The sequence below is a fragment of the Ptychodera flava genome, chromosome 21 (genome assembly GCF_041260155.1).
Source record: "Ptychodera flava strain L36383 chromosome 21, AS_Pfla_20210202, whole genome shotgun sequence".
NCBI lineage: Eukaryota > Metazoa > Hemichordata > Enteropneusta > Ptychoderidae > Ptychodera > Ptychodera flava.
This window is the reverse complement of record NC_091948.1, coordinates 24,620,591-24,647,892: the sequence shown is the minus strand read 5'-3', so window position 1 is coordinate 24,647,892 and position 27,302 is coordinate 24,620,591. Positions and strand designations below refer to the sequence as shown.

Below are 27,302 nucleotides of genomic sequence, written 5' to 3'. Positions count from 1 at the left end.
CTACACGGTTAGATCTATTTCCTGAAACTTTCGACACATTGTCCGCGTTTTAGATTTGTTTACAAAATATATTTGTGCAACTCTAATTCGTCGAAATGGCCAAGCGTTTCACTTGGCCATGCAGCCCATGCATGTGAGAACTGAATTTCACCAGATTAGAAATCGGTTGTCAACAACAAAACTGCATGTTGTACTCAAATGCGTTGTGATGGCAAAGCTAATACTGTCTTTTTCGACATACCTTACGGGGACGAATGAAATGTTCCTGTTTTATACAACAAAAATTCACAATTTACTCCCTTTAACATTGATATTCCCTCAAATTGAACCGGAGTTAGAATATCGAATATATCTTTGTCATTACGCTCTGCTCTCCCTTCAACTCCTCCGTTCGCTACGCACCTTCTAACCTGTGCCATCAACGCTCTGATTGGGCAAACTTTAGCCAAATGTGTAGTGAGACGAATTTAAAAGCAGGAGAGCTTATTGGATGAGAGTTCCACACTGCTTGGCAAATAAGGTACTGTGTATCATATGCATAAGGTGAAATGCACATACAAACACGCTGCAGTTTCTCCCAGAATTCAACTTTCTTTTAATACTTTTTATCCATTTGAATGAATTTTCTGTAAAACGCCATACTGCTGCAAGTATTTATTTCACTTTGCTCTTCAGTTCCAGGTAGGTCTACGATTCAGTTGTCAACAATAACATTGGAAATTACAGACATACAGGGTATGTTGGAAAAGTTGAAAACTGTGCATTTCAGCTTGATTTGGAATAAGAAGTTGCATTTAAAAAGTATTGGAAAATACACCAAAATGGAGCTTTCATTGAAACTAGCAGCATCTGCTGTCTGGTAAATCTCTTGGTGAAGATTAATTTTGTATACAATTATGAAGATAATATACAACACAATGCTGACACAACTCTGTTGTAGGGTATACAAACTCCCTGCAATGGCACAGAGTTCATCAGAGAGACAACATTGTCATTCAAACATCCAATTACTTTCATGTACAATCCAGTACTTTATTTTCACCACAATCTACACAGAATTACATTTCAACAAATGACAGAGTTTCATTACTGTTTTAGGAGTTACTCTTTGTTCTTGTTATTTTTTGTCATAATTTCTTCAATGATACAATTTATAATTTATTTTCCTTCTGCTTTGAGCAATATTAGTCTATATTGTTAGATGACATTTCTGGTTTCCTCAGTCTCTTTAACCTAATTTGTTTTATAGTTTGTCAAGAAAGTTTTCCAGTCCAGGCAATTCTTCTTTCAATCCCTTTCTCTGCCTTGTTGCTATGACAACCTGACCTGCCCTGGAGGTGGTGTCTCTGGGGTCTCCTGTCATTGTTTGCCAGTGATCAAAGACACACTGTGGGAAGGCTTGGCCACCAGTGGCGCCCCGCAAGTCACCATTGAAGCCTGTAACAGGGATGGTGGAGATGCGCCGTGAGGGTCATGCAAGTGGTAGAAATGCTTTTACAATGCAAGTCAGCATATTCATTGCATACAGAAAGATTATCAGTAAAAATTTTTCTCTAGGCAGATATATAAATATAAATGTAAATATCTGGTACTTTAAATGTAGAGTGAGACTCTACCTGATAAATTGGCAAATCAAAAAAGATGCATATGCAAATATGTAATACTTAAAATATAAACTGAGTATCCATCTGGTAAACTGACTTATTACAAAAGATCAAAAAACAATGGATCACTTAGTAGTTGTCAGTGAAAATAATGGTGATCTACTTACCAAAGGACTCATTAACTGGCATGTAAGCTTTGATCAGAAACATGGGAGTTCCAGCGATGGCACTCTCTTCATACACATGTCCACGGCGTTTATGTAAAGTTGTGTAGACTGCTCCTACAGACCGCTCTGGACACTGCAATGAGTAAGGGGAAAAAATACATTGAAATTTGCATTCTGATGACATGGTATTTCTCAAGATCAATATTGGTGACAAGATAACATGCTGAATTTTAGTTTTGAGGGTTCAATGTTGCCATTTGCTGATGGTATTTGTGCAGAAATTGACATCTCTGACCAAAAGTATAATATAACCAGTCTAGGGAATTAATAAATGGTATTAAAAGATTGTCACACCCATCAGTAATAGCCGTTGTCCCAACAGGGACAAATATTTGGACTCTTAAACTTTCACAGTATTCTTTTGGTCTACCACTTGTGGAGCACTCATGTTGATGCTTAACGAATAAATAAAATTTTCACTGGCTTAGTTTTGTGAAAATCGGGAATTTTATTTTCTCCCATAAAGATAACACAGGGATGGCGGCCATTTTCAATTTCAGATATCAACAGATATTGGGTAACTTGTTTCTCTTGTATCAAAATTTGCAACTTGACCCCCTGATGTTTATTTCTGATTTTCAAAGAGCATGATAGCAAGTTTGCTTGATAAAAATTTCAGTAGAAGTATGAGTTTTCACTTTCAGGACACAAACTATCTTGTGAAAACACTATAGTCCTAGAGAAAAGCAGCCTGTGTTGACTGCCTATGCATTCAAAACTTGTTATCACCAATCTATAATTTATTCATTTGTAACCTCATCACAAAGTGTCAAACTCACCTGAATTTCCACCTGATAGACAGGTTCCATGATGGCTGGCTGTGCAGTCATCATAGACGCCAGTAAACATCGTCTGGCTGTCGGGATCAGCTGACTGCCGGCATGACACTCAGGATGAACCAGAGCATCCACCAGGTTGAAGCGTATTCCACGCATTGCTTCTTCACATAATACTCCCTGTGTACAACACAACAGATTGTTTGATAAAAATGCTTAATTCTCATTAAAACTACAAAGTCTTCCTTTTGCAAGTGTAAAGCCATAAGTGCAAATATGCACTGACTGTGAAAGTACTTTCAAGAGAACTCAAGTGTCATCAAAACTACTAATTTCCATCTAAATAATTTGATAAATTTTACTATGAATGACAACCCACAATGTTAAGAATGATAACATATCGGATAGGGAAGGTGTCAAAAAATCTTTCAGTGAGGCACTTTATGACTAAAAATTGATAAAGTGATACTTTTATGGTGACAAATGGAAATGACAGAAAACCATCTCTCTTTCTTATCAGCCTTTATACCTACCTCTGAAGTCGTCCACTGAAAGCCAGCCACTACCATGTCCTTTATGGAAGACAAATATTGAACTCCTTTACAGCAATCAACCAGAACATTTGGACCACTGCCGTCAGGACCAAAGCACCAGATCTTGCGTGCTTCAGTGGCATCCCAGCCATACTTCTCAACAAGGTAATGAGCTCTTTGTTTGACGTCCTGCTGGTGGCTTACTACACCCTGATGGTTACAAAATGATACAGGGTTATGATGGTGATCATCGCCATGGCAACTATTGTCATGGGGTCAGAATTATGGTATTTGTTGCAAAGGAAACATCTCAATGTGAAAGTACTAAAGTGCAATGAAAACCTTTTGTGTGTGAAGTCTCCAATTTTTGACAATATGCTTAGCAAACTGGTTGGCATAACTGACTAATTAATACTGGGCTCGTAATTTTCAGGTGAACAAATTAGTATAATCCTAAGGGGTTCCACTTATCTTTTCTATGGAAAGGACCATCTAAGAAAATCAAATTGATTTTGCTGAGAAGACTGTGCCCATTTATCTTCAGTTGCCACCAACTGTTCTGCTCCGACAGGAGTTTGCCTTATGAAATTTATCAATGTTTTCTTTATCATGTGACAGTAATTCTTTCACAGAGGGAATAACTCCACGAAGACACAATAAGACAATGGCATGTTGTACTTCCCACAAACTCCACGTCCATCCAAGTTCTTACATTACCAAGTTCTACACTGAAATGGATGTAATTAGAATTCATGCCAGTTTAGGCCATTCTATATTACGCCATTGATTCAATGTGTTTGCAAATATTTTTCTGTACCTTTTCAATGTCAGCGGCCAGTTCTTCCTCCAGAGGCTGAGCTGTCATGAACAGCCTGTTGAGTTTGTTTGGTGACTTGGCTAGACACACCTGACTAGACTGTGACATCACTGTCTCCTTGTAAGACACTACAGGATCAGAAATCTGCAAGATAAACCAGAAAACGTTTCTATATAGGTTACTGAAAACGCAGCAATTTTCATAAGGATCATACACTGCACTAGTTTGATGTTTTGAGAAATCGTTATGAAATGATACACATCTTTACGTAAGATCTTTGATTGTGAAACATTTACTCCTGGGTTTCATTTATACACTTTATCTATCGGCAAAAATAATGTGAACTTAATTCCTGGATAATAGCAATGCTTCTACAGTATGGAGTACGTCATCAAACCAGCCCATCCTTCAGAACTATTATTCCTTGCTGTATGAGTGTATAGCTGAGGCATTGTCATTCCTTGGATTGTGGAATTTCCGACTCTCCTTTGTGTTATCAAATGCCATGTCCGTCACAAAAGACGAAGCTACAAGTTATCTTAATTTGCAAGACAAATACATTAATTAATATTAGTACCTTGATTGGGACTCCAGCGTGGTCTTCTTCCAGATCTTTGAGACAGATTTCTAAATGCAATTCACCAGCACCAGCCACGATGTGTTCTCCAGATTCTTCTATGACACACTGTACCATAGGGTCTGATTTGGCCAGACGTCTCAAACCTTCAACAAGCTTGGGTAAGTCAGATGGGTTCTTGGCTTCCACAGCGACACGTACCACAGGACTGACAGAGAACTTCATCACCTATCGATGGCAAAACTATCATTACAGAGTTGCAAGCAAAGTAAAAAATTTCCAAAGCCAAGTATCATAGTATCAGTTCACTTCTACCTGTACACTGGTGATATCTTCATATTCATCATTGACACATCACCATTAAAGGAACCTGACATGCACCCAGGCTGTACATGATATCAGTAGAACATTTGCGATACACTTCCAATATTAAACTGGATAACATTGTAAAATGGTTTATAATTTGATTTGCATTTACAAAGAAGGAATGTCAAACCTCAACAGTGCAGGTGGTTGTTTAAATACTGCAAGGCAAGAATGGCTTGTACAGGATATTTTCATTCATGTTGACATATTTCTTTCCTTTTATTTAAAAAAAAATCATGATATCTTTTTCATGCTTTGCACACTTTTCACTTCTCTTACAAGATCACCAGCAGAAATGGACTTGAACTCCTTCAAAATAACTATTTTCATGGTCACAGTCAAAATTATTGTAACATTTCAAAAAGGTAGTCGTTTTCATTACCACAGTAATTCCTCATACTTTAATACCATGCTAGCTTGCTTCCTCAGCTTGCTTCAACTAAGTGTAGTGAAAAAAAGGTGTACCCATTGATTGATGAAAACGTACCCTCATATTGTGAGCTTGTTCATAGGTTGTGATGGTACCACTCTTGACCAGGTACTGGTCCACTCCAACAAGACCAACGGTGTTACCACAGGGAACGCTGCTCACAGACTCAACACTTCTCCCCATCATCAGAACAGTTCTGCAAAACAATATTATTCTATAAACGCCCTCTCTTGGCTGCAGTAATGAGTACTTTTGTTTTCTCAATGAGCATGCAAAGAAATTGGCTGGCCACAGCTTTCGTTGCAACTGTTTGCATTATTTCAAATGGATACTATCAATGGTGAAATACAATACATCCTTAACCCTTTCACCACCATGGTTTGTCTCAAATCCATTGTTTTCTATGGTAAAGTTGGACCTGTGTACAGGGAACTGGGGGTGAAAGGGTTAAAGTAGTACATGCAATCTTGACATGTATTTGTACTCTCAAATTTCTATGGTACTTTTCTGAGTTACTTCTTGGATGGGCGCATTTAGAAGCCAGTGGAGTTAATGAAGTTTTCAGTTTTGTTTTTGTGAAAGTAAAAATGCTCAGCAAACTATGATGAACTTGAACTGCTTAAGGAACCTACCTCTGGATGGGCTTGATGTACAAATCAGTCTTTTTGCCAGGCTCATATTTAGGGCCCATCATGCGTACTCTCTGACCGGGGGCAATCACCCCCGAGAAGACACGACCAAAGGCATAAAAGCGTCCCTCGTCAGTTGTTGGTACCATCTTGGACACGTAGACCATCAAGGGGCCATTAGGGTCACAATTCTTGATGGCTGTAGGGTACAAGTGAATGACAGATGCAAATAAACAAATGTGAAATTACAATTTGCTGAACCCCGTCTCTGTAACAGATTCAATACCTGGGGCTCTCTGCTGATAACTCTCTCATTCACTTTGAACTGTGGGATATTGATAGCTTTACTTACCCATGGCTGCCTCATCATCGTGGGGTCCCTCATAGAGCATTTCCATCCTGTATCTCTGGGCTGTCACAGGAGACGGCAGGTGAATTGTGATCATTTTCAACAATGTATCACCAGCCGGCAACCATTTACGCATGATAGTCTATGGGAAAAAGAGAGCACCACCGATGGTTAGTGTACAAAAATGTATCTGAAGTAACCAATACAAACAGGCTGAAATGTATCTGAACATGAAATAAATATATGCAAAAAAGTATTGGGAATATATTTTTAAAAATTTTGATGACATTTGATGACAATTGGTTTGTACACGCCTTCAGCAAAAATTTGATTGACACATTAGTCTATGAATATTGATCAAGCATTATCAAAGAATGAGGATGCACATTAAACAGAAAGACAAACACTGACTGAGGTAAATGATTTATAAGATGCCAAGACTTAGACAAACCTTGAGGAGATCCTTTCCCTGCAACTCCTGTTCCTCACTCGTAAGACTGATTGACAACTTGTCAAGCATCTTGTTGATTTCCTCCTGCTTGAAGTTCAATGTTGCATCAAACATCTGTGTACGTAGGGATGAAAAGAAGAAGTCAAGAAAATAATTCCATTGACCAAAGGCAATGGCAATCTCACTTAAAATTACTTTTCAGAGCAAAACACCTTCAGAAATTTTGGAGGAAAAGTATTTTTCTGTGACATTTTAATAGCATTATTGCAGAGTGAACATCACTTTTCCTTGAAATCAGACAGTGATAATTAGATTTAATAGTCTCTGAGGTGGGGGAATAAAAGTGTTCAATATTTTCTTTTGAAAAGCTTTGAGAATTTCAAAAAAGGGATTTCAATTTCTGAATTATTAGAATTTTCCTCTGACATATCAAAAAATAACTTGGAAGCAGAATTGCCCATTATGTCAATCAGTTTGGTGAAATCGCATTACATATGTACAATGTTCATATATGACTATGAGTGAGTGACATGGGTAGCAATCTGAGTTTCATCAAGGAATTTTCAATCATGGAGATACAGGCTTCCAGGTCTAATCTGTTCACCCCAATTCCCTATAATAAAATGATCTACCTCACTGCTGACACCTATGAGTTTGAGTCAAGCCAATTAGTGGTGAAGGTGTTGAGACAATGAGAGTCATTACCTTGTAGAGGGGGTCCAGTACAAATGCATTGAATCCTCTCACAAGTCCCTCACCATTCTGTTTGGACCATTTCTTCTCTTTGGCATCATAGAACTGATCACCCCACAGTCTCTTCATCATCTTGGAGGGCTCGATTTTGAACTTGTCGGCGTACATTTCAGCAAACTGCTGGAGGGTGAACGCCCAGCCGTGCAGTCCTGAACCAAATCCAACTGTTCCTTTGGAAGGATGGACCTAAATGAAAATTTTCACGACAAGTTCAGAAGTTTTTCAAAATTGTTACAACAGAAAGTTCCAACTAAAATGAAAAAAAGCTTAGCAATGACATGAGAAAGCTGTCACCAAAGCTGGTTATTTTAGTCATTTATACGCTGACACTTTTGACCATTAAACTTATTTCAACTTGAGCAGACAAAATATGCTAGAATAAATACCAAAACAAAAGAAAAAATTCTTCACATTTCCAAAAGAGACCAAACTCAATCAAATGGCGAACATAATTTTTTGAACTTTTTATTCGAACAAGTTTTCAACCTCCCTTGCGAATGCTGCTAAGACTAATTTGAACTCACTGCAATGTCTCCCATGGGTCCATCTTCTTCACCGTAGGTGGCTATGATCACATTGACATTTTCAATGATCCGGCAGAAAGTTTGATACAGATCTTCCTTGTCCAGCTGCAGCTCCAGCAAGGCACGGTCCATCTTGTTCATGAACAACACCGGCTTGATTCGTTCAGAGATAGCTTGCTTCAATACAGTCTCAGTCTGGACACATACACCTGATAGAATAGGAAAAGACAAATTTGCTGCTGTTGTGAAACATTCTTGATATGACTAATTTAAAAGAAGCTTACAAAGTATGCCAGACTGATGCATCCAGGATGAGAAATAATAGTCTAGGCCAAAGCAGAGTACACGGCTATGAACACAAAAACAAAAGAACCTACCACTGACACAATCCACCACCACGAGGGCGCCATCAGTCACACGGAGCGCTGCTGTGACTTCCGATGAAAAATCAACATGACCAGGTGAGTCTATGAGATTGATGAGAAAACCGTTGCCTTCTACCTCTGTTTTGATGTACTGCAGATCTTTCTTGGATAACTCGTAGTAGAGAGAGATTGCCCTGGTAAGTAACAAGACACTAGAATGTCATATCGGTTGTGTTACAATATCACCAATATTTCTGACAATTACCCCAATGACACATAATTATCACAGAGTATTATCACTATAACATGCACTACCTCTTGAAAAATTACTACACAGTATAACCTTGAAATTGACTGACATGCATTATCAACAGTGAAACAAAATAATTTGTAGCTGACTGCACAGAATCTTTTTCTGCTGGGCTACATATGTTCAACTTTCCCCTTCGATAACAGTTTCAACTATGCACTTTTATGCACCATTCTTGATTCATTTTCAAAGTTTGTGATGAAAATAGATTTAGCAATCTTATTTTGTCAAAGGCAGCAGTATCTATGATGTTTTAAAAAGGAGTTAATTCAGAGTGGAGGCAATTTTTAATTTCAAACATATGCAACTGTTTCAGGTGAATTAGTACAGTGATTAAAACTTTTTCAATAACAAGGAACAAGAATTTGAGAGTTGAGTGAGTACATGAACAACTTTATGAACATTTATTTTCAGGTGCATATTGTGTAAAACATTGGATATTTTGGTAACTTGGACCTTGTAAGACTTACATGCCGTGTGAGACTTACGTGCCTCACAAGACTTACGTTGATTTGATGGTAATACATCTCATCTGTTCATCTTTTCTGCTGTCAGTGTAACGGGAGCCGGTCTTCTGCTCCGCCATGATTCCAGCTTTACACACCAGGGAGTCGGTCAGAGTTGTTTTGCCATGGTCCACATGTGCTATCACTGACATGTTCCGGATGTTGTGTCTCTTTTCCATGATTCCATGGATCTGTTCCTTGCTGAACTTCACCTGTAAAATGACACAAGGACGGCTTGAGGATAATCTTGAAATATCTCTTAGATACAGTGTCCATGCAAGAGATACCTTTCAAAGAGTTACCATACTCAGTGACAATGATTCTGAAATCAGGGCAGTGCAGAGGGCCTGTCTTTTCATACATCTGAACTCTTTGAGTCAACATAGGAATTTCTTGAAATTTCCTTGAGCCAGTCCCATATGATCATATCAATATATATTAGGAGTTTTGAAAGTTTAGAAGGCCTCTCATGAATGTGTCAGTGGCATATGAATCAACTTTGAAGAGACACTGTGTTTAACAATTTCAACATTTTTTGTGTCACTCAGTATTCATAGCAGTCATTACATAGTTTCTCCACACATGTCAGAGAAAAACAATTGGTAATATGGTATTTTGTGCGATCTTTCTATGGGGTTTTATACTTTTTTCCAGTATTCTGTGCAAGAAACTTATCTATCATTCATTTATTGTAAAAATTCTATTAATAATCACATTGATCATAAACAATAAACAAATACTTGAAAAATGTTCCACGTAATAAAGTGAAGTAAGAAAATATCTATGAAGACAGTAAATAAGACAATGGATAGATCTGCTGTGAGTGATTGCGCAATAAATGGTTTCAGTTTGTGTGTTGCTATAGGTGATCCCAGGGTTCAAAATGTGTTTTACTGCATATGCTCAGTTGCGAAGGACATTATTGAGCAATACTGAACAGCGGACGTGGATGACACAAAGGATGGCCACTTACATTTTTTCAGTGAATTCAAATTGACTTGAATATCATTTACCTTTCTATCTACATATATTAAGTTTTGAATGGTAAATTAAAAGTTTAATTTCAGCCCTGAAAAGCTATTTGCGATGAAAAATAACAGCATCTTAGGATTGTAAATTTGAAGCCTTTTTATGTTTTCTAAGAATGCAATGGTTTGAGTAATACAGGATATTTCATTACTTAAAGTTTCCAAAGGTCTGATAACTAATCTTTGAAAAGACACAAACTATCAAATTGCCTTCATTTTCCTCACTATGACTCAAAGAGACCAGAAGCAAACTTTTTCGCATTATTTTTGAAAATTAAAAGAAAGGTTTAAGGGACTCAGGAGAGTAAATTACATACTTTGACTCATTAGAAACACACATAGGTCTTTCCCTGGCCTTTAGTTTTGTCTCTGGTTTCCCACCGTTACACTTCAGACAAATACTACTGGAGTAAGTATTCTTACATTCAAATATGGTCATAGCGAAATAGCTTATTGACCAAAATCATTTCATTCTCACAAAGATTTCTTCATTTGACTTACATGTAGAAGTTTCCTCCGGTCATTCATTTGAATAATTCAGTAACATACAGTAATGAGCAATACCGTGTTTATGCCGGATATCCTCTGTACGAATTTTGAAAAGCTGCTAAAAAACCATTGACATTCCACTTAGAGCTACATTATAACAATTTTGTTTCGTTTACGTATTTGAAGTGTTCTTTTTATTTGATTAATGACGGTCACATTCAATTTCAATGCTTTCTCTCTTCGTGACATTGCGCAATACAGTATTTTGTATTGACAGTGCGTTTTTGTCACTGCAAGAACAGGGATGGGCTATCTCTGTCGACCTACTCCCAATATTCGGCCACACAGCCCGGCAAATTTGACGAGGGAAAAAAGTGGCATTTTAATATTTCGGTATAAAGAAATGAATGTAAGGCTAAACCGAAGGGGATTATATTGCATGCATAATATTGTTGAGATCTAACATTCTTTTTCAGCAGAAATATAAAAAGTAAAAATGAAAAAAGAAAGGCAAGCGAAATGTTGATTTGGACTCACCATTATTGCTGTTTTTCTTTCTTCAACTTGTCTTCAAAGCGCTTCTAAAGGCTTCAATTGTTGAGATGGGCTTCTTCGGAGGGAGTACTCACACTCCGATCGTTCACATCTTGAATGCTATACTTTTTCGCACAGTTACCTGTAAATATACCTGCTCACTGGCCAGGGAGTTGTGCAAGACCAGCTGATGAAGGACTCTGATTGGTTAATTTTCCTTAGACGTCATGAGTTATTCCTAGCACGGTACTTGTCATATGTAAATTTTGGGCCCTGGCATGGCAGGCCAAAACATGCAAGCGATTTCGCAATCGAATGAAAGAAGCAAAACATCCGAATATTTTGAAGGTGACCTCAGGGTGGGGAGGGATACAGTCTCTCATGTTTTTCCATACACATGATAATAGTTACTTTTACAGGCTAGTGAGATTCTCGTTGGAAGTTATGGCATGGCAGGTCATGGCGCTAGCTCCAACTCGATAGGGCGGGTCAAAAAAAAGCAGTCAAAGCTAGCTCAGACACGTTCGATTAAAATAACTAGAAGCAAAGGGTGGTAATTGTGATGCAGCGTCGGGTGTTATGCAAAGGCACGGCTTCGTCTTCTTGTGTCTGTACCCGATGTGGGCCAGCACAGCTAGCAGCTCGCGGGCCTCGTCGTAACAAGCAAACATTTTGTGACCCTGTGGTGCCCTGTAACCCGGAAGAGTTAAAATGAGTGAGGGCGCGCTTTGTTGTACTATTGGCTTCACACGTGTGAATGTGAGTGTCTCAAAGATGACTTCACCGAAGCAGACAGAGTTTGGTCACCTTCACAAGATATATCAAGACTTTAGTTCATCCACTAAGGTTTCGGAAAGTTTCCTTAGGTAAGCGACAACATGTACTCACTCAACAGCAGAGTGTAACTTTGTGCATCCCTACTCACAAACATGACACGATCACGATCATTTGTTTCCAAAACCATGCACACAGTTTTTCCCGACATATTGGTGTGTAGGGAACACGAAATACATTGGGGAAAACCATGGGCTACACCACAGCAGCAACACAGCTCTGTTATACGACGCGATCGGGATCGTTGGTCTCCCGTTTGCTAGAAAATTTACCTGTGCATATTTCAGGGTTGTGAGCTGTGGTGAGAAATTGCTTAACGTGTAAAACACCAGCAACACCTGAAGGGACCGACCTGAAGGGGTTGTCAACCGCAATGTGTTCTGTCTCTGTGATTCGTCGCCATTGCTATCTATCAGTTGCTGTCTTTCTCATTGAGACAGGATAACTGAACGTTTGGTTGGACTACCAATTACAACAAGGAGTGTGCAAGTGAAAACCGAAATATGTTTTGTTGGAGATTACCAGCCAGTTGCTGTAAATGTTTACATTTTTTTCTTCACAGTTTTTGGTTTTAATGTTAACTGTGCCAACAAAAGCATGTTGAGATATGCAGTATTCGGCTTGTCATCTCAGCCTGTACATGTGTTAATTGCATTCTTATTGTTGACCGGTGAATTCTGGTCCAAACTAGAATTCAAAAAATAAACAACCACAGTGCATCACACGTATAGACACTTTGTTGATAAACCAGATAATATTGAAAGTAGAACAAGAACAATTGACATACAAAACAAAAATACTGAAAAAGTAATAGATACTGGCCCTTTAATGCCATAGGTATGAGGAGTTATCATATGAGTGAATATGTTGCTTAATTACATGTATTCAGTCACATCGAACAGTAGCTATATATACTGATTCAATTTAGTCTGAGGAAAATACCCCATGGCTTTTTTATTCACACATAATCTGAATGTGGCATAATATAAGCTATAGGCCAAGAAAAATAAAAAGTTTGTTTCTCATCCTAGACCTATATTTCAAAAATGATGCGGTGAATTGACACGCGCGGGGATGAGAAACAAACTTTTTATTTTTCTTGACCTTAGTTTCAGTTTTAGGCATGGCCTTTAGCAATTAAAATGTTGAAGTTTTAATATGATGTTTCCTATTATTTCAGCACTGCACCAAAACTAGCACAGACATTTACTCAGCTTACCAAGGAAATATATGATTATACACAAAGAGAATCTACAGATAGTAAAGGACCATTGACGGAACTGATCGTTGACAATTTTGACGATGAGCAAATCTGGCAGGAAATTGAACTGCAAAATGACTCCTGCATCTCAGAGATGGTGCAGAATGTTTCAAAGATTGTAACTGCCAAAGGAAGTGTTGCTTTGCGACCTCAGGAAGAAAGTGAGGAAGATGATGAAGATGAAGAGGACATTGATGATGATGCTGATGATGATTATGATGATGAAGAGGAGGAAGATGACATGGCGGAATATGAAGAAGCGCCAGATGATGTGGAATATGATGGAAGCCAAGACCTCTTTCCAGAGCTTGCAAAAAAGGACAAATTATCAGAGTTGTTAGATTCAGAGACTGAAGACCTTGACCTCGATGTACTGATGGGAAAATCTGCATCAAAATCTAAACCTCAGCCACAGAGGAGCAATCTGAAAAGGAAAGGACCTTCCATTGTTGATGATAAGTTTTTCAAGTTGGCAGACATGGAGATGTTCCTGGAGGCTGAGGATGCCAAGGAGGAAAAACGGAGGAGGAGAGAAGAGGGCAGGGATGAAAGTGAGTCTGATGATGAAGATGATGACGACGATATTGATATGTTTGAAGATATTCCTTCAGAAGATGAGGAAGAGGAGTTATTAATGGATGCAGAGGATGATGATGATGATGATGATGATGATGAAGACTTTTTGGTGAGAATTTTAACCATATTAGGCTTGTGTCTGTTGATACAGATTTGAAAAAAAAAATTATTGAAAATAGATCAAGAAAAGCAAACAATGACTGCGATAGCAAAATAGCAAAAGGCTTTTCATATCTTTGTCATGATCATGATGTTGTAAGATCTCTAACACAGAGAGTTTGATATTATAAAGTATAGCTGAAAGCAGTACTTTGCATTGACAGATACATTCAGTCATGTGAGTGTGTTCAGACCCTAACCACGACTGAGAGTGCAGTGTGGAATGTCTGTTCTCCAACAAATCTTGTTGGAACTGATTGTACGTATTAGTTTATTGACAGCATTGTGCTCCCTAAGTGGACGATAACACACCTTGTTATCATGCAACCAAATTTGATATGTATTTAATTTGGGCTAAACTTCATTATGCATATTTCAGAAGCATATACTGCTTCAGTTGTGTGTGGTCACTGGTACTTCATTTCTTTGAGTTTACCATGGTAACCAACACTGAGCTTTTAGCCATGGTGAGGGTCGAAGGTCACAGAGTTCCCTATAATTCTGGAGTGTCAGACATAGATGCTCGATGTGGGCAGTTGAGACTCAACATATGTTTTGCTTCACATTATTTCTCTTTGTGTGCTGGAGATGAATTTTTATGAACAGTAGCAGCTTAATCCTAAATAGTGAAACTTAATTACAGTGATATATTTTTTATTATTTGTTCAAACAGTCACAATTAGCAACATAGACTGTGTATCCATTTGATTTTCGCATTCATTACATGTGAGTTCCAAGCACAGAACATTCATTCTTTGACTCATCCTCAATAAACAACTACTTTATCATAATCTCATTCAGTGAATCTTATCGTATTCAATATCTACATTTATGAATACACTCTCCATCTTGTGTACTCAATGATATATATTCCAACATGACATGATCTTGCAGATGGAGTTTCTAATGCCATGTCTTTCTCATTATTACTAAAACCAGCAAAGCAAAACTGCCAGGAATTTGAAGTACAAAGACTTCTTCGATGCACCGCAAGGGGTCAAAATGAAATCTAAGAAGAGAGATGAAAGAAAGCAGGTCCTTTTTGACGTTGAAGAAGAAGATGGAGATGATAATAATGACGACGATGATATTGACAGTGCAGAGGAAGGTGATTCCAAGCAAAGGTAGGAGCTCTATGTTGTATCTATCTGACCACAGAACATCCAAGTGTTAGGTTTGCCTGTAAATTTACTGTTGCATTTTATAACATAGCAAACTTGTCTTCAGCCAGCTTATGTCTTTGTAAAGCTAGTATAGCTGCCAAGCATATTAATTGTTTACATCTGCAGCTAGAGACTGGAGAATGCTACAAACATCATGCATATAATTTAGAATTTTACTCACAGTAGATAAGCATTTCAAATGATCCTACACATTTCTTAAAAAACCTAAAGTTTGTGAGATTTAGACAAGCTGTATGTGTTTATGTCTACTGAATTGATAAAATCAAATGGTTTATTATATTTGACATGTGGTTATTCATCCTTTGACAAATCAGAAAGGTTAAATCTGCATATTGCTATTTGTAAAGGCTTTCATAAAAAATATGCAGTTTTCAAAAGATCACATTAACCTATAAATGATGTGCTTTCTCTAAATCTTACAAAACATCTCCCTCAGAACTAATGAGCGATAATCAAAAACTGATCAGGCTGTAGACCTGTATCAAGTGCATCCATGGAGAAAGTATTGAGCATGTTCGTGATAATTTCAAATCAATAATAGGGCACCCTCAACTCTTAGTATTAAAGGGCCTACTGTACGGTGCCTCTCACCAGTGAATCAAAATTGTTATACTACATCTGTATAATGATATTAATATTGATGCTAAAGGGATGAAGATGAAGAAGGCTGGGGAGATGGCGAGGAATTTGATGATGAGGAGGAAGACGAGAAGGAAGAAAGTATAGGAGGCCGTGTCCAGACAAAGGATTTGTTTGCTGCAAGTGACAGTGAAGGAGAAGACGTGTCAGACATCATTGGAGGAAAGAAACAAACAAAGTCTAGTTTTGAGAAAAGACAAGAAAAGGTAAATTTACTTGATTTCTTTTTTAGTGTCATTCTTGATCATTCTATGAGAAGAAACATCACTGTGTAATTCTCGGCTTCTGAAGCAGTTTTATTCCCAATTTTGTGAACAAGTAGACAAATTATCAACTTTTGTTTAATTGTAACGGTACAGACACAAGAGGGAGATTGTTGCTTTTTTGGCAGTTTGAAAGATTGTGACGAGAGCTAGTCAAAGCCATCAATCACAACATACAACTCATACAGCAGACAGTAGTGATATCAACATCAGTCTGATCTATTCATAAGGACATTATAGACATCACAGTATTTGGATAATAACTGCCGTGTATAATTTTGTTGATTTTCCAAGGGTTCAAATAAACATGTATAAACATGTATTGATATTCAGAGGAAGGCAAGCAAGATTAATTGTGATTCAGATATATTCATGTACTGTATCTTGAATTCTCAGTTCAAGTTGTGATACCATTCGGTGGCATAATTCTAACATTTGATATGAATAAGTGAAATGGCAATTTTTCAAAAATAGTGTAAAATTCAAACCATTGAGTCTCAGTGATTTCATAACAGTGTGGACCAACAAGCCATGGTTTACACTTTCAGACATGGTAACAGCTATATGTCTACATATAGAGCAACTGTTTCCTAAATTGAAGGAATATTTACAAATGTCAGAGACGTTTGAATATAATCTAACTGAGGGTGTACTCTCGTTCTATTTTCAAAGCTGCGACAAAAGATTGACCAGCTGGAGGAGGCAAATTTAGCAGAGAAACCATGGCAACTGATGGGTGAAACGTCAGCATCAAAACGACCAGATAACAGTCTCCTGGAGGAACATGTGGAGTTTGATCACACAACCAGACCAGGTGAGGATGGTCTTTAGTATTATTCAGGGCTTTCAAGACAAACTTTATTTCCAAAAGTTAGGGGATTTTTGTATTAAGTGCTTGATTTCATTGGTTCAGAATTATAGTTTGTGGCAGTGTATGCTAATCATAAAAAAGCCCCAAGACTGCAATAAAAGTATGTGTACAGATGTTTGCAGTTGGTATGTTAACAATATACCACACCTGTATTTCTCATTGCTTCTGAGTAAAATGGCATAGAAAGCAGAAAGTTAACTTTTTCATGTTAACCATGAGTTTTTCCACAGATAATCTCCAAAAAATGTTGAAAAGTCGTAAGCATGTCACAGTTATCATAAAAATAAAGTCAAAGATTTCACTTTCACAACACAGCCCCTGTCATCACCGATGAGACCACACTGACCCTTGAAGAGATGATCAAGCAACGAATCAAGGACGAGGCTTGGGATGACGTAGCCCGCAAGGTCAAACCTAAAGAGGAACCGTTTGAATACAGAAAGAGAATGACACTTGACCAAGAGAAGAGCAAGATGAGCTTGGGTGAAATCTACGAAAAGGAGTACATGAAACAGACCAAGGTAAGATTAGAGAAGTTTTTGGATTCAAGTGTAAGTAGGAGGGAGAAGGAGTTGGCTATACCGAGTGTTATTCATGAATGATGTCTCCTGTTGAATTTCTTACAGCACATTGATTTCTTTTTCTGTATGCCAAAGATGAAACATGCATTTTCTCATTAGTCATGTCTACATAGGGTGGGAAAGACTTTACATAATTGTAGCACTTCAAATCTCTTTCAACCGAGGACCCGGTATTCTTAACCCTTTCCACAACTATGATTTGGTCCAGACCCATTGTTATCGTTGATGATTGCGGACCAGTGTACAAGGAACGGGGGTGAACAGGTTAAATATTTAAAGACTTTTTCAGAGGGCTGCCTTTCAAATTTGTTTTCCATGAATATCACTATCAAGTTATGGCTGTCCCAAACCTTTCAACAATAGCCAAGTTGTTACTGTATCTAGTTTCAAACCACCAGTAAAAACAATGTCAGCTCAATGAAAGAGTCAACATAACCACACAAATGCATGTAGCTGCTGTGTATGTGTGAAAAGCTTTACTTTCTACATCAGTCTGTCTCATCCTTGGCCTTTCTACTTTGTATCGTAGCAACTTAATGAAGAAGAAGAGAATAAAGAGCACGCAGTAATCAAGAAGATGATGGATTCCTTGTTTCTCAAATTGGATGCACTGTCTAATTTCCACTACACTCCAAAACCGGTAAGTGCCTTGGAAAGTGTGTTGCTAGCTATCCAAGCTGTCTGCACCAACAAAGTATTCTTAAATATGAACAACACAGACCTTGATAAGCACATATTTAAGTAATTTTTAAGCATCTATAAAAAGGACTAATTTGATTTGTTTGCAATTAAACTGTTTGTGGTTACAGGTTTGTTACTATATACAGCTGCACATTGTTACGTGCAGAGAAAACGAACAAAAAGGGTGAACTCAGCAGTTAACGTTTAAACAAAATTTATTACAAAATAAAACTAATTGCTAAGTCAGGGATAGAGTACAAGCTTTAAAAGTGTACAGACTACTTATCTCAGCTGGGACGGCAAAGCTCCAGTCTCAGAGTGTAACAGTCAGTTGGATGAATGAACAGTCCTTTGGCTTGCAGGCTTGAAGTTGCACAAAGTCCACAGTATAAATCCAGCGTTGACAGTGAAGGTCTTGAAAAGTCTGAGAATGACTACTGCTGGAGTTTATAGTAACACACAAGAGACACGATCCCAAAAGTCTGACTGGAAGCTGAGCGCGTCCCTTTTATAAAGGCATATAAGAACAATCTAGAACTTTTATTGACATGCTAATTACAGTTCTAAAATTATCTCCCTTACACAACTAATCAACTTTCCAGAACATTCCAAACATGACTAATTGAATTCAGGTTGTGAGGTCATCAAGGGCAGTGACCTTGGGAATGTTCTAGACTAATTGAACTCAGGTCATGATGAGTGTGGGGGAAATGACCTACATAACACACCCCCTCTTCAAAAAAAAGAAAATTTTTCAAAGAAAAATCTTTCTTTTACAAATGTAATCTTGAAAAGGATTTAAGTACTCAAATTTTGTTTTACTCTAAGTAAAATTTCTTGAAAGTGAACAACAATAAACTCTAAATACGAGAGAGACAGTCTGCAATTAAATTGTCTCTGCCTTTGATATGTCTAATGTCAAGATTAAACTCCTGTAACATTAAACTCCATCTTAGCAATCTCTGATTTTTGCCTTTAAATTTCTGCAGAAAAACAAGAGGGTTGTGATCAATATAAACCACTATTGGCTGATTTGAAGAAGTAACATAAACTTCAAAATGCTGTAAAGCTAATATCAAAGATAAACACTCTTTTTCAATTGTAGAGTAGTTTCTCTGGGATTTGTTAATTTGCGTGAAAAATAGCAAACAGGATGATCTACCCCATGACTATCCTCTTGCAATAAAACAGCACCAGCAGCCGTATCACTAGCATCTACAGCTAATTTGAATGGCAAAGTGAAATCTGGTGCAGACAACACTGGGGCACTTTGCAGTATGGCTTTAAGTGTATCAAATGCCTGTTGGCATTGCTCTGACCAAACAAACTTTACTTTCTTTTTAAGTAAGTTAGTCAAAGGCTCAGTAATTGTGGAGAAATTTGGACAGAATTTTCTGTAGTAACCAGCCATACCGAGAAAGCGCATCAGTTGTCGTTTGCAGTTTGGTATGGGAAAACTTGAAATGGCACTGATTTTGGCATCAACAGGTTTTACCTCACCCTGTCCTACAGTATGTCCGAGGTAAGTTACCCTCGCCCAACCAAACTCAGATTTGGCAAGGTTGACAGTCAACATTGCTTTACTCAGTCTCTCGAAGAACTTCCGCATGAGCTTAATGTGTTCCTCCCAGGTGTCACTATACAGGATGACGTCGTCAACGTAAGCTGCACACCCGTCTAGCCCGGATATGACGTCGTTGATCATCCGTTGGAACGTTGCCGGAGAGTTCTTCATTCCAAATGGCATCACCTTGTACTGGAACAATCCGTCTGGCGTAACAAAGGCGGATATTTCACGAGCACGATCTGTCAGAGGGACTTGCCAAAATCCCTTCAGTAGGTCAAATTTCGTCACATACTTGGCTTTTCCCACTCGGTCGATGCAGTCATCAATCCTCGGGATTGGGAAAGTGTCTGTCTTTGTTAAAGTGTTGACCTTCCTAAAGTCCGTGCACATACGATAACTGTGGTCTGATTTGGGAACAAGTATGCACGGCGAACTCCAGTTACTTTTACTGGGTTCAATAAAGTCATTGTCCAGCAGGTATTTGACTTCTTCCTGGAGATATTTCGCTTTTGTTGGATTCAGTCTGTATGGGTGTTGTTTTACAGGCTTACTGTCCCCAACATCAACGTCGTGATAGATGACGTTTGTCCTCGTTGGAACATCTTGAAACAGGTGTTTATATTCATGGAGCAGTTCTTTCACCTGTTGTTGTTGTTCTGGCTGGAGGTGTGCCAACTTTGTAGACTCCAGCTTCTCCAGGATTTCTGAGTTCTGAAGCTTGACCGAGCCCAGCTTTGAGTTTAGAGTATTTTCACTCAAGTCAGTTTCAGTATCACTATCTTCATAATGGCCAGAACTGACTGTACTGACAGGCTTTGTTTTAGTAGGATTATCCCTATCCAAATATGGCTTAAGCATATTTATGTGACATAGCTGTTTTTGTTTTCGCCTGTCAGGTGTTATTATGATGTAATTTAAATCACTTAATTTCTTATCGATTAGATATGGCCCAAAGTAACGAGCATGGAGTGGTTTGCCAGGAATTGGAAGTAGAACAAGAACTTTTTGACCTGGTTCAAACTTCCGTTTTGAGGTGTTTTTGTCATATTTGGTTTTCATTGACTGCTGAGATGACTCAAGATTTTCTCTGGCTAATTCACATGCTTTAGAGAGTTTCGTACGAAAATCTGACACATATTGCAAAATATTCAGACAATCATCATCGTCTGATAGGAATTCTCTTTAACGAGCTTAAGTGGGCCACGGACTGTATGTCCAAATACAAGCTCAAATGGGCTAAAACCAAGAGACTCTTGAATTGACTCTCTAACAGCAAAGAGCAAAAAATGAATTCCTTCATCCCACTGCTTCTCTGTGTCAAAACAGTAGGTCCTAATCATGTTTTTCAAAGTTTGATGAAATCGCTCAAGAGCACCCTGACTTTCTGGATGATAGGCGGATGACCTATACTGTTTAATGCCTAGCTGATCCATTACTTGTTGAAAAATACCAGACATAAAGTTGGAGCCTTGATCGGACTGGACACATTTAGGGAGGCCAAATAAGTGAAAAATTTGACTAAAGCTTTCACTATAGTCTTTGTCTGTATATTTCTCAGTGGTATGGCTGCTTCTGGGAACCGAGTAGATGTACACATTATTGTCAGCATGATCTTGTTTTAGGTAGGGGCCCAACACAGTCTATTAGTATCCTACTAAATGGTTCTTGAAATGCAGGAATTGGCTGTAAAGGGGCCTTTGGAATGGTCTGATTTGGCTTTCCTACCATTTGACATGTGTGACAAGTTTTACAGAAATGTGCTACATCCTGCCTGAGATTAGGCCAATAAAAGTGACTGAGAATTTTATGATAAGTTTTCCTGACTCCTAAATGACCAGCCCAGGGTGTTTCATGGGCCAGGCGCAATATTTCAGCACGATAGGGCTTTGGAACCACAATTTGATGTTTTATAGCCCAATCGTCATCAACCAAACATCTGGAGGTCTCCATTTACGCATGAGAATACCAGATTTTGTATAATAGGAAACAGAGCTATCTGAAGTTTTACCTTCATCATCTACCCTGTCAAACAAAGACAAAATATCTGGGTCTTTGTGTTGTTCTGCAATGAGATTTGATCTAGAAAATGTCTGACTTTGGTCAGCAGAAGTTTTACTGGAAGTTTCAAATCCACGAGGGATAACGGAATGCTCCGTGTCAAACACCTGACTGAGAAAGGTGTCATTTAAGTCAACATCTGTGACATTATTTTTGAGAGTATTTTGATTCTCAGAAGTTTTCTTTGACATGGCTCGAGTAATGGCACATGATGGGAAAAGGCCGGGAATGTCTTCCTCTATTGGCTCTGGATTTTGATCTAAACTAGGATTATCAGTCACAAGTGGATTAGTAATGACCTTGTCCCCAGCAAGGTCGTTTCCAAGAAGAAGGTGAATCCCTTCAAAAGGCAAAAAAGGCCTAATACCTAAAGCCACAGGTCCAGAAACAAGTCCGAAGACAAATAGACATTATGGAGAGGAACAGGAATGTAGTCATTACAATCTACCCCCTTAATAAGAACTTTAGAACCTGAAAATGACTTTTCAGAAAACGACAGGGTATCTGCCAACAAAAGAGACTGGAAGCCCCGGTATCTCTTAAATTTTGACAGGGGTAGCGGAAGAAAAATCACTAGAAAGTGATATAAAACCATTATGAATAAATGGTTCGAAAATACCCATAATGCTATCTTGAGAAGAATTGACCTTGACCTTATTAATTGGGGATAAGAGGGGTTTAACCTCAGAAAATGTGTTGCACACATTATTAGACTCTAATTGAGTTGATGAAGAATAAAGCCGGTGGGCTTAGATCCACTTTGACCACTTTGACCTTCACGTTTTCTTTTCAATTTGAAACACTCTGACATTAAATGGCCGTCTTTCTTGCAATAATTACAAAAAAGTGTACCGAACTGTTTGTCAGAAGGAGATTGAGACTTGGGATCTGATGATGTGGGAGTGTTACTTGAACTCTGTGAACTGTTGTCATTTGATTTTCTACTGTCCTTTGAAAAATTCTTGGATGAGAAGGAGGAGTTAAATTTACCTGCATTGTTTCTGTAGGAAAAGGACTGGGATGGTTTGCTGAGAAATGAAGATTTGTGGGTCAATGAATAATCATCGCCAAACGTGCAGCAACCTCCAATGTATCTGCCTTTTGTTCATTGATAAACGTCTTGATGTCACTCCGAATGCACCTCTTAAATTCTTCAATCAAAACAAGCTGTCGTAATTTGTCATAATTCTGACTGACCTTTTCAGAAGAACACCAGCGATCAAACAGTTGTTCTTTTGTTCGAGCAAATTCAACATAAGTTTGATCTTTCACCTTCTCACAATCCCTAATTTCTGACGGTAAGCTTCAGGCACCAACTCGTAGCCCTTGAGAATTAATTCCTTCACAGAATCATAATTTGAAGCCTGTTCTACTGACAACTGAATGTAAATTTCTCTGGCTTTACCCACCAAAGCACTCTGCAAAAGCATAGACCAGGACTCCTTAGGCCAATTCAGACTCTGAGCAATTTTCTCAAAATGAAGAAATATTTATCAACATCCTTTTCTTGGAAAGGGGGAACTAACCTGAAATGCTTAGTGATGTCAAAATTGTCTGAAGGAAGAATTTTCCTGACTTTCTAAGCTCTAAACGTCTCATTTCTAACTGCAGTCGGTGTTCTGCTAATTCTCTTTCCTTTTCTTTTTCCTCTCTTTCTTTCTCCCTTTGTCTTTCTTCCATTCGCAATTCTTTTTCTTTCATTTCCAATTCCCTCTCTTTCTGTCTTTCTTCCATTTCTAATCTTTCCTGCCTATCTTTCTCTCTCTGTCTTTCTTCCATTTGTAATTCTTTCTCTCTCATTTGTAATTCTAGTTTCTTGATCTCCAAATTTGTCTGCATTTCTAATTCTAATTTTCTGAGTTCAGAGGTAGACTCGGGCTCATAATCTTTAAGGCAGACTCCTCAAAATGGCCTGATTTAACTAAATGTTTTGCAATCTTGAACTGTAATTCTCGCTTGCGCATAGATCGTTTAACTTCTACCTTAAGGAAATTGGCCAGTGTTATGAGGTCGTCTTTTCTGAGGGAATCAAATGTGTCCTGATCAAGGTCATCCATTTCCTCTGGTTTAAATTCCGCCATGATTAAATTTCGCTGAGTTCACAGTGTACAGTAGTTTTGAAAGGCTGTCAAATGTTGTCAAACGGCTCAAAATATTCGTCTCCCGGACGAGCCCCCAATTTTGTTACGTGCAGAGAAAACGAACAAAAGGGTGAACTCAGCAGTTAACGTTTAAACAAAATTTATTACGAAAATAAAACTAATTGCTAAGTCAGGGATAGAGTACAAGCTTTAAAAGTGTACAGACTACTTATCTCAGCTGGGACGGCAAAGCTCCAGTCTCAGAGTTGTAACAGTCAGTTGGATGAATGAACAGTCCTTTGGCTTGCAGGCTTGAAGCTGCACAAAGTCCACAGTATAAATCCAGCGTTGACAGTGAAGGTCTTGAAAAGTCTTGAGAATGACTACTGCTGGAGTTTATAGTAACACACAAGAGACACGATCCCAAAAGTCTGACTGGAAGCTGAGCGCGTCCCTTTTATAAAGGCATATAAGAACAATCTAGAACTTTTATTGACATGCTAATTACAGTTCTAAAATTATCTCCCTTACACAACTAATCAACTTTCCAGAACATTCCAAACATGACTAATTGAATTCAAGGTTGTGAGGTCATCAAGGGCAGTGACCTTGAGAATGTTCTAGACTAATTGAACTCAGGTCATGATGAGTGTGGGGGAAATGACCTACATAACAACATGTGCGTCACTAGACACTACAGCCTGAAATGCGGACAGATTTTGCCAGTTGTTGTCGCAGCTTGTACTTTGAGCTGATAACGTCATTTAGTGTTCATTGTTACACTACCAACTAGGTGGTATTTTGCCATTCTAGCAAGCCTAAATTTAAAAAGTGCAATTTAGAAATGCAGATAAGTATTTATGTTTGCATATTAATGAGAAAACAATGATGTCAACTGTACACAGCCCTTTTTCACTTCATCTCAGTGTTGGTTTCTAAGCCAAAGATTATTGAAAGACAGTTACCAGCTGTTTTATTCCATAACAAAACTAATGTTGCATCACTTTGTCTTACTTCCAGGCCATTCCTGAAATCAAGATTGTTTCAAATATGCCTTCAATAACAATGGAAGAGGTTGCCCCTATTGCAGTCAGTGACGCAAATGTTCTGGCTCCAGAAGAGATCAAGGTGAGTGAAAATTCTTCAATAAATGTTGACTTAAGGTAGTGTTCGCATTTAAAGTGAAAGATTTAACCTTTGCTCAAACTTTTCCCAGTGAAACTTTCAACCATACTCTTATCAAATTGAGAATAAAATCTGGGGCCGCTATGCAAAGTTTGGTACTGGAGAAACAAATTACCTAACATTTTATTTGATATTAAAAATGGCCACCGTCCTTGTGTTAACTCTATGGGGAAAAATAACATTTTCATAGATTTATGAAAAACTAAACAAGAGCTTTAAAATGAGCCCCACAAGTGGTAGATCAGAAAAGTATTGAAAAAATCCACAGTCAGAATATGTCTCCAAGATATATGCAGTCTACCTTAAAGTCTTGAAGTAAAATCAGTACAGCAAAAGGCTATGGATTTTTGAAACATTGGAGTGTGCCATGTTTATGTGTAAGCTATGTTAAAAATGTCATATGTCAATTATAAACATTTTACATAGCTCTGATTGGCTATTCTGTGACAAAATTTCTACCCAGAATTCATAGCCTCTTAAAGTTGTTGTGCTCATAGTGTTTGCTGAGAGTTTTATCGTGCGGTCAACTTTCTCTGTCTGGTTTGACAGGAGAAAACAAAAACTGGTGAGCTGATCGGAGATGCCGAGAAAACGTCAACCGACAAGAAAAGAGAAAGAAGGAAGAAAAAGAAAAACCAACGGATACGACACAAAGAGAAAGAGAGAAATGCAAAATTAGTGGAAAAAATGAAACCTGGACTTGGAAATAAATACAGTAAGAAAGCAGCTCTTGAGAAACTTGAAAAACAAAGTAAATCTGATGGAAGAACAACCATAATAAAGGTAAGATTTCATTGTGATATACAGATCAATTTGTGTTGAATATGAGGTTTGCTGTATTGATTGATATTTCAAATGTATGTTGTAGATTAATGTTGTGCGTCTGTTTCTGGGTAGGAACCACTACTGAAATTTTTTTGATCAACTGTTGTGGTAACAATTTTGAGTAAAATTATAATTATTAACCCTTTGAGTGCCGTAATTTTTCCCACCAAAATTTCAGTGCAACATTTTACCAATTTTCATGAATTTTTTTGTAAATTTTTTGATAATTTTGGATCAAATGGACATTATATTTCATTGGCTATAGGTTTTAATCAAAATTTCAGCAAAAGTCTGAAAAAAAAATTGACTGGAAATATTTTATAAAGGCAACAAAAATCAACTTTAGCGCTGAAAGGGTTAAGACAATGAAACCAACATAATGTGCACAGCATCATCCACTTTACTCTGATGATGAATATCCAGTGCCAAAATTTCATTTCTCTTTATAACTCATCTATGTTAGCTACTCACAGCGAGTAGCTCACATAGATGAGTTATAAAGAGAGATGAAATTCAGCTCACATTGAACCTGCTACTATTTGTTGAGGTGATATGGGGACCAATGCTCAGACAACCAAAGTTTTAGAAGACTGTGTCTGTCCACTACTTATGTAGACACATTTTGAAGCTTGTGCAATAAATGAATGTTTCACAGCCTTGTTTATGTGAATATCAACAACATGATTTCTCCTGAAAGAGTTAGCATACCTATGGGTTCCATGTTGAATTTGGAATATTACAATGGACTGGATTTCTCTGTATTGAAATTCAGTCCAATGTACTAATTCTGAGACGTTTCTTATCTGCACAACTTTTTTTCAAGTATGACACTGTAAATGCGTGAGAATCAAACTTCCGTAAATCATAACAACATGCTCTTGTCCTAGCTGTGTCTGTAGCTGACAAGTTTTGCTGTATTTTTATGGGAAGTTGAGTGTGATTTTTGATAGGAAAGATCAGGGTGAAAGGTCAACTGTGAAAGGTCACCTGGTGTGATTAGTTTCACTGTCTTTCTATTGCAGGATGATCATCACAGTGACAAGAAGACCCTGTCATCATCAAAGGCATTCTTCACTAAACTTCAAGATGAAGTCTCCTCTGAAATCAAACAAATAAAGACCAAAAAGAAGCAGAAGAAAGGAAATACTGTGACATCTTCTAAGCTTAAACTCTGATTAAAGTGGTCGTAAATTGTTTTTTGTAATTTAACACAAGAAAATAAATATTTTGTTCAAATGAAGATAAATGTTCTTTCAGTTGCTGCTTTCT

At 37.9% G+C, this 27,302-nt stretch overlaps 2 protein-coding genes across 2 annotated transcripts; one reads left to right on the top strand and one right to left on the bottom strand.

The window, feature by feature from the left end:
- Positions 1-1,007: 1,007 nt before the first annotated feature.
- LOC139121812 (elongation factor 2-like) lies at positions 1,008-11,555 on the bottom strand. The gene is made up of 15 exons (XM_070687009.1): positions 11,272-11,555; positions 9,218-9,429; positions 8,414-8,595; positions 8,037-8,245; positions 7,465-7,698; positions 6,760-6,873; positions 6,312-6,450; positions 5,963-6,158; positions 5,388-5,526; positions 4,535-4,762; positions 3,958-4,101; positions 3,141-3,350; positions 2,611-2,787; positions 1,772-1,904; positions 1,008-1,437 (listed from the first exon to the last, which is right to left on the bottom strand). The coding sequence occupies exons 1-15, from the start codon at positions 11,272-11,274 to the stop codon at positions 1,244-1,246; spliced, it is 2,514 nt and encodes an 837-aa protein (XP_070543110.1). The 5' UTR covers positions 11,275-11,555; the 3' UTR covers positions 1,008-1,243.
- Positions 11,556-11,944: 389 nt separating this feature from the next.
- On the top strand, positions 11,945-27,273 carry LOC139121813 (U3 small nucleolar ribonucleoprotein protein MPP10-like). The gene is made up of 10 exons (XM_070687010.1): positions 11,945-12,134; positions 13,283-14,048; positions 15,038-15,222; positions 15,932-16,127; positions 16,857-16,998; positions 17,371-17,576; positions 18,166-18,276; positions 25,044-25,151; positions 25,758-25,991; positions 27,056-27,273. Exons 1-10 carry the CDS (start codon positions 11,980-11,982, stop codon positions 27,206-27,208), a joined length of 2,256 nt encoding a protein of 751 aa, XP_070543111.1. The 5' UTR covers positions 11,945-11,979; the 3' UTR covers positions 27,209-27,273.
- The last annotated feature ends 29 nt before the right edge of the window (positions 27,274-27,302 follow it).

Coding starts and splice junctions, on each gene's coding strand:
- LOC139121812 (XM_070687009.1), bottom strand. Junction 6,874..7,464: donor TACTGGACCCCCTCTACAAG/GTAATGACTCTC, acceptor CTACGTACACAG/ATGTTTGATGCAACATTGAA. Junction 4,763..5,387: donor AACAAGCTCACAATATGAGG/GTACGTTTTCAT, acceptor TGCCATCGATAG/GTGATGAAGTTCTCTGTCAG.
- LOC139121813 (XM_070687010.1), top strand. CDS start 11,980: ATGAGTGAGGGCGCGCTTTGTTGTACTATTGGCTTCACACGTGTGAAT. Junction 14,049..15,037: donor ATGATGATGAAGACTTTTTG/GTGAGAATTTTA, acceptor TACTAAAACCAG/CAAAGCAAAACTGCCAGGAA. Junction 16,128..16,856: donor TTGAGAAAAGACAAGAAAAG/GTAAATTTACTT, acceptor CTATTTTCAAAG/CTGCGACAAAAGATTGACCA.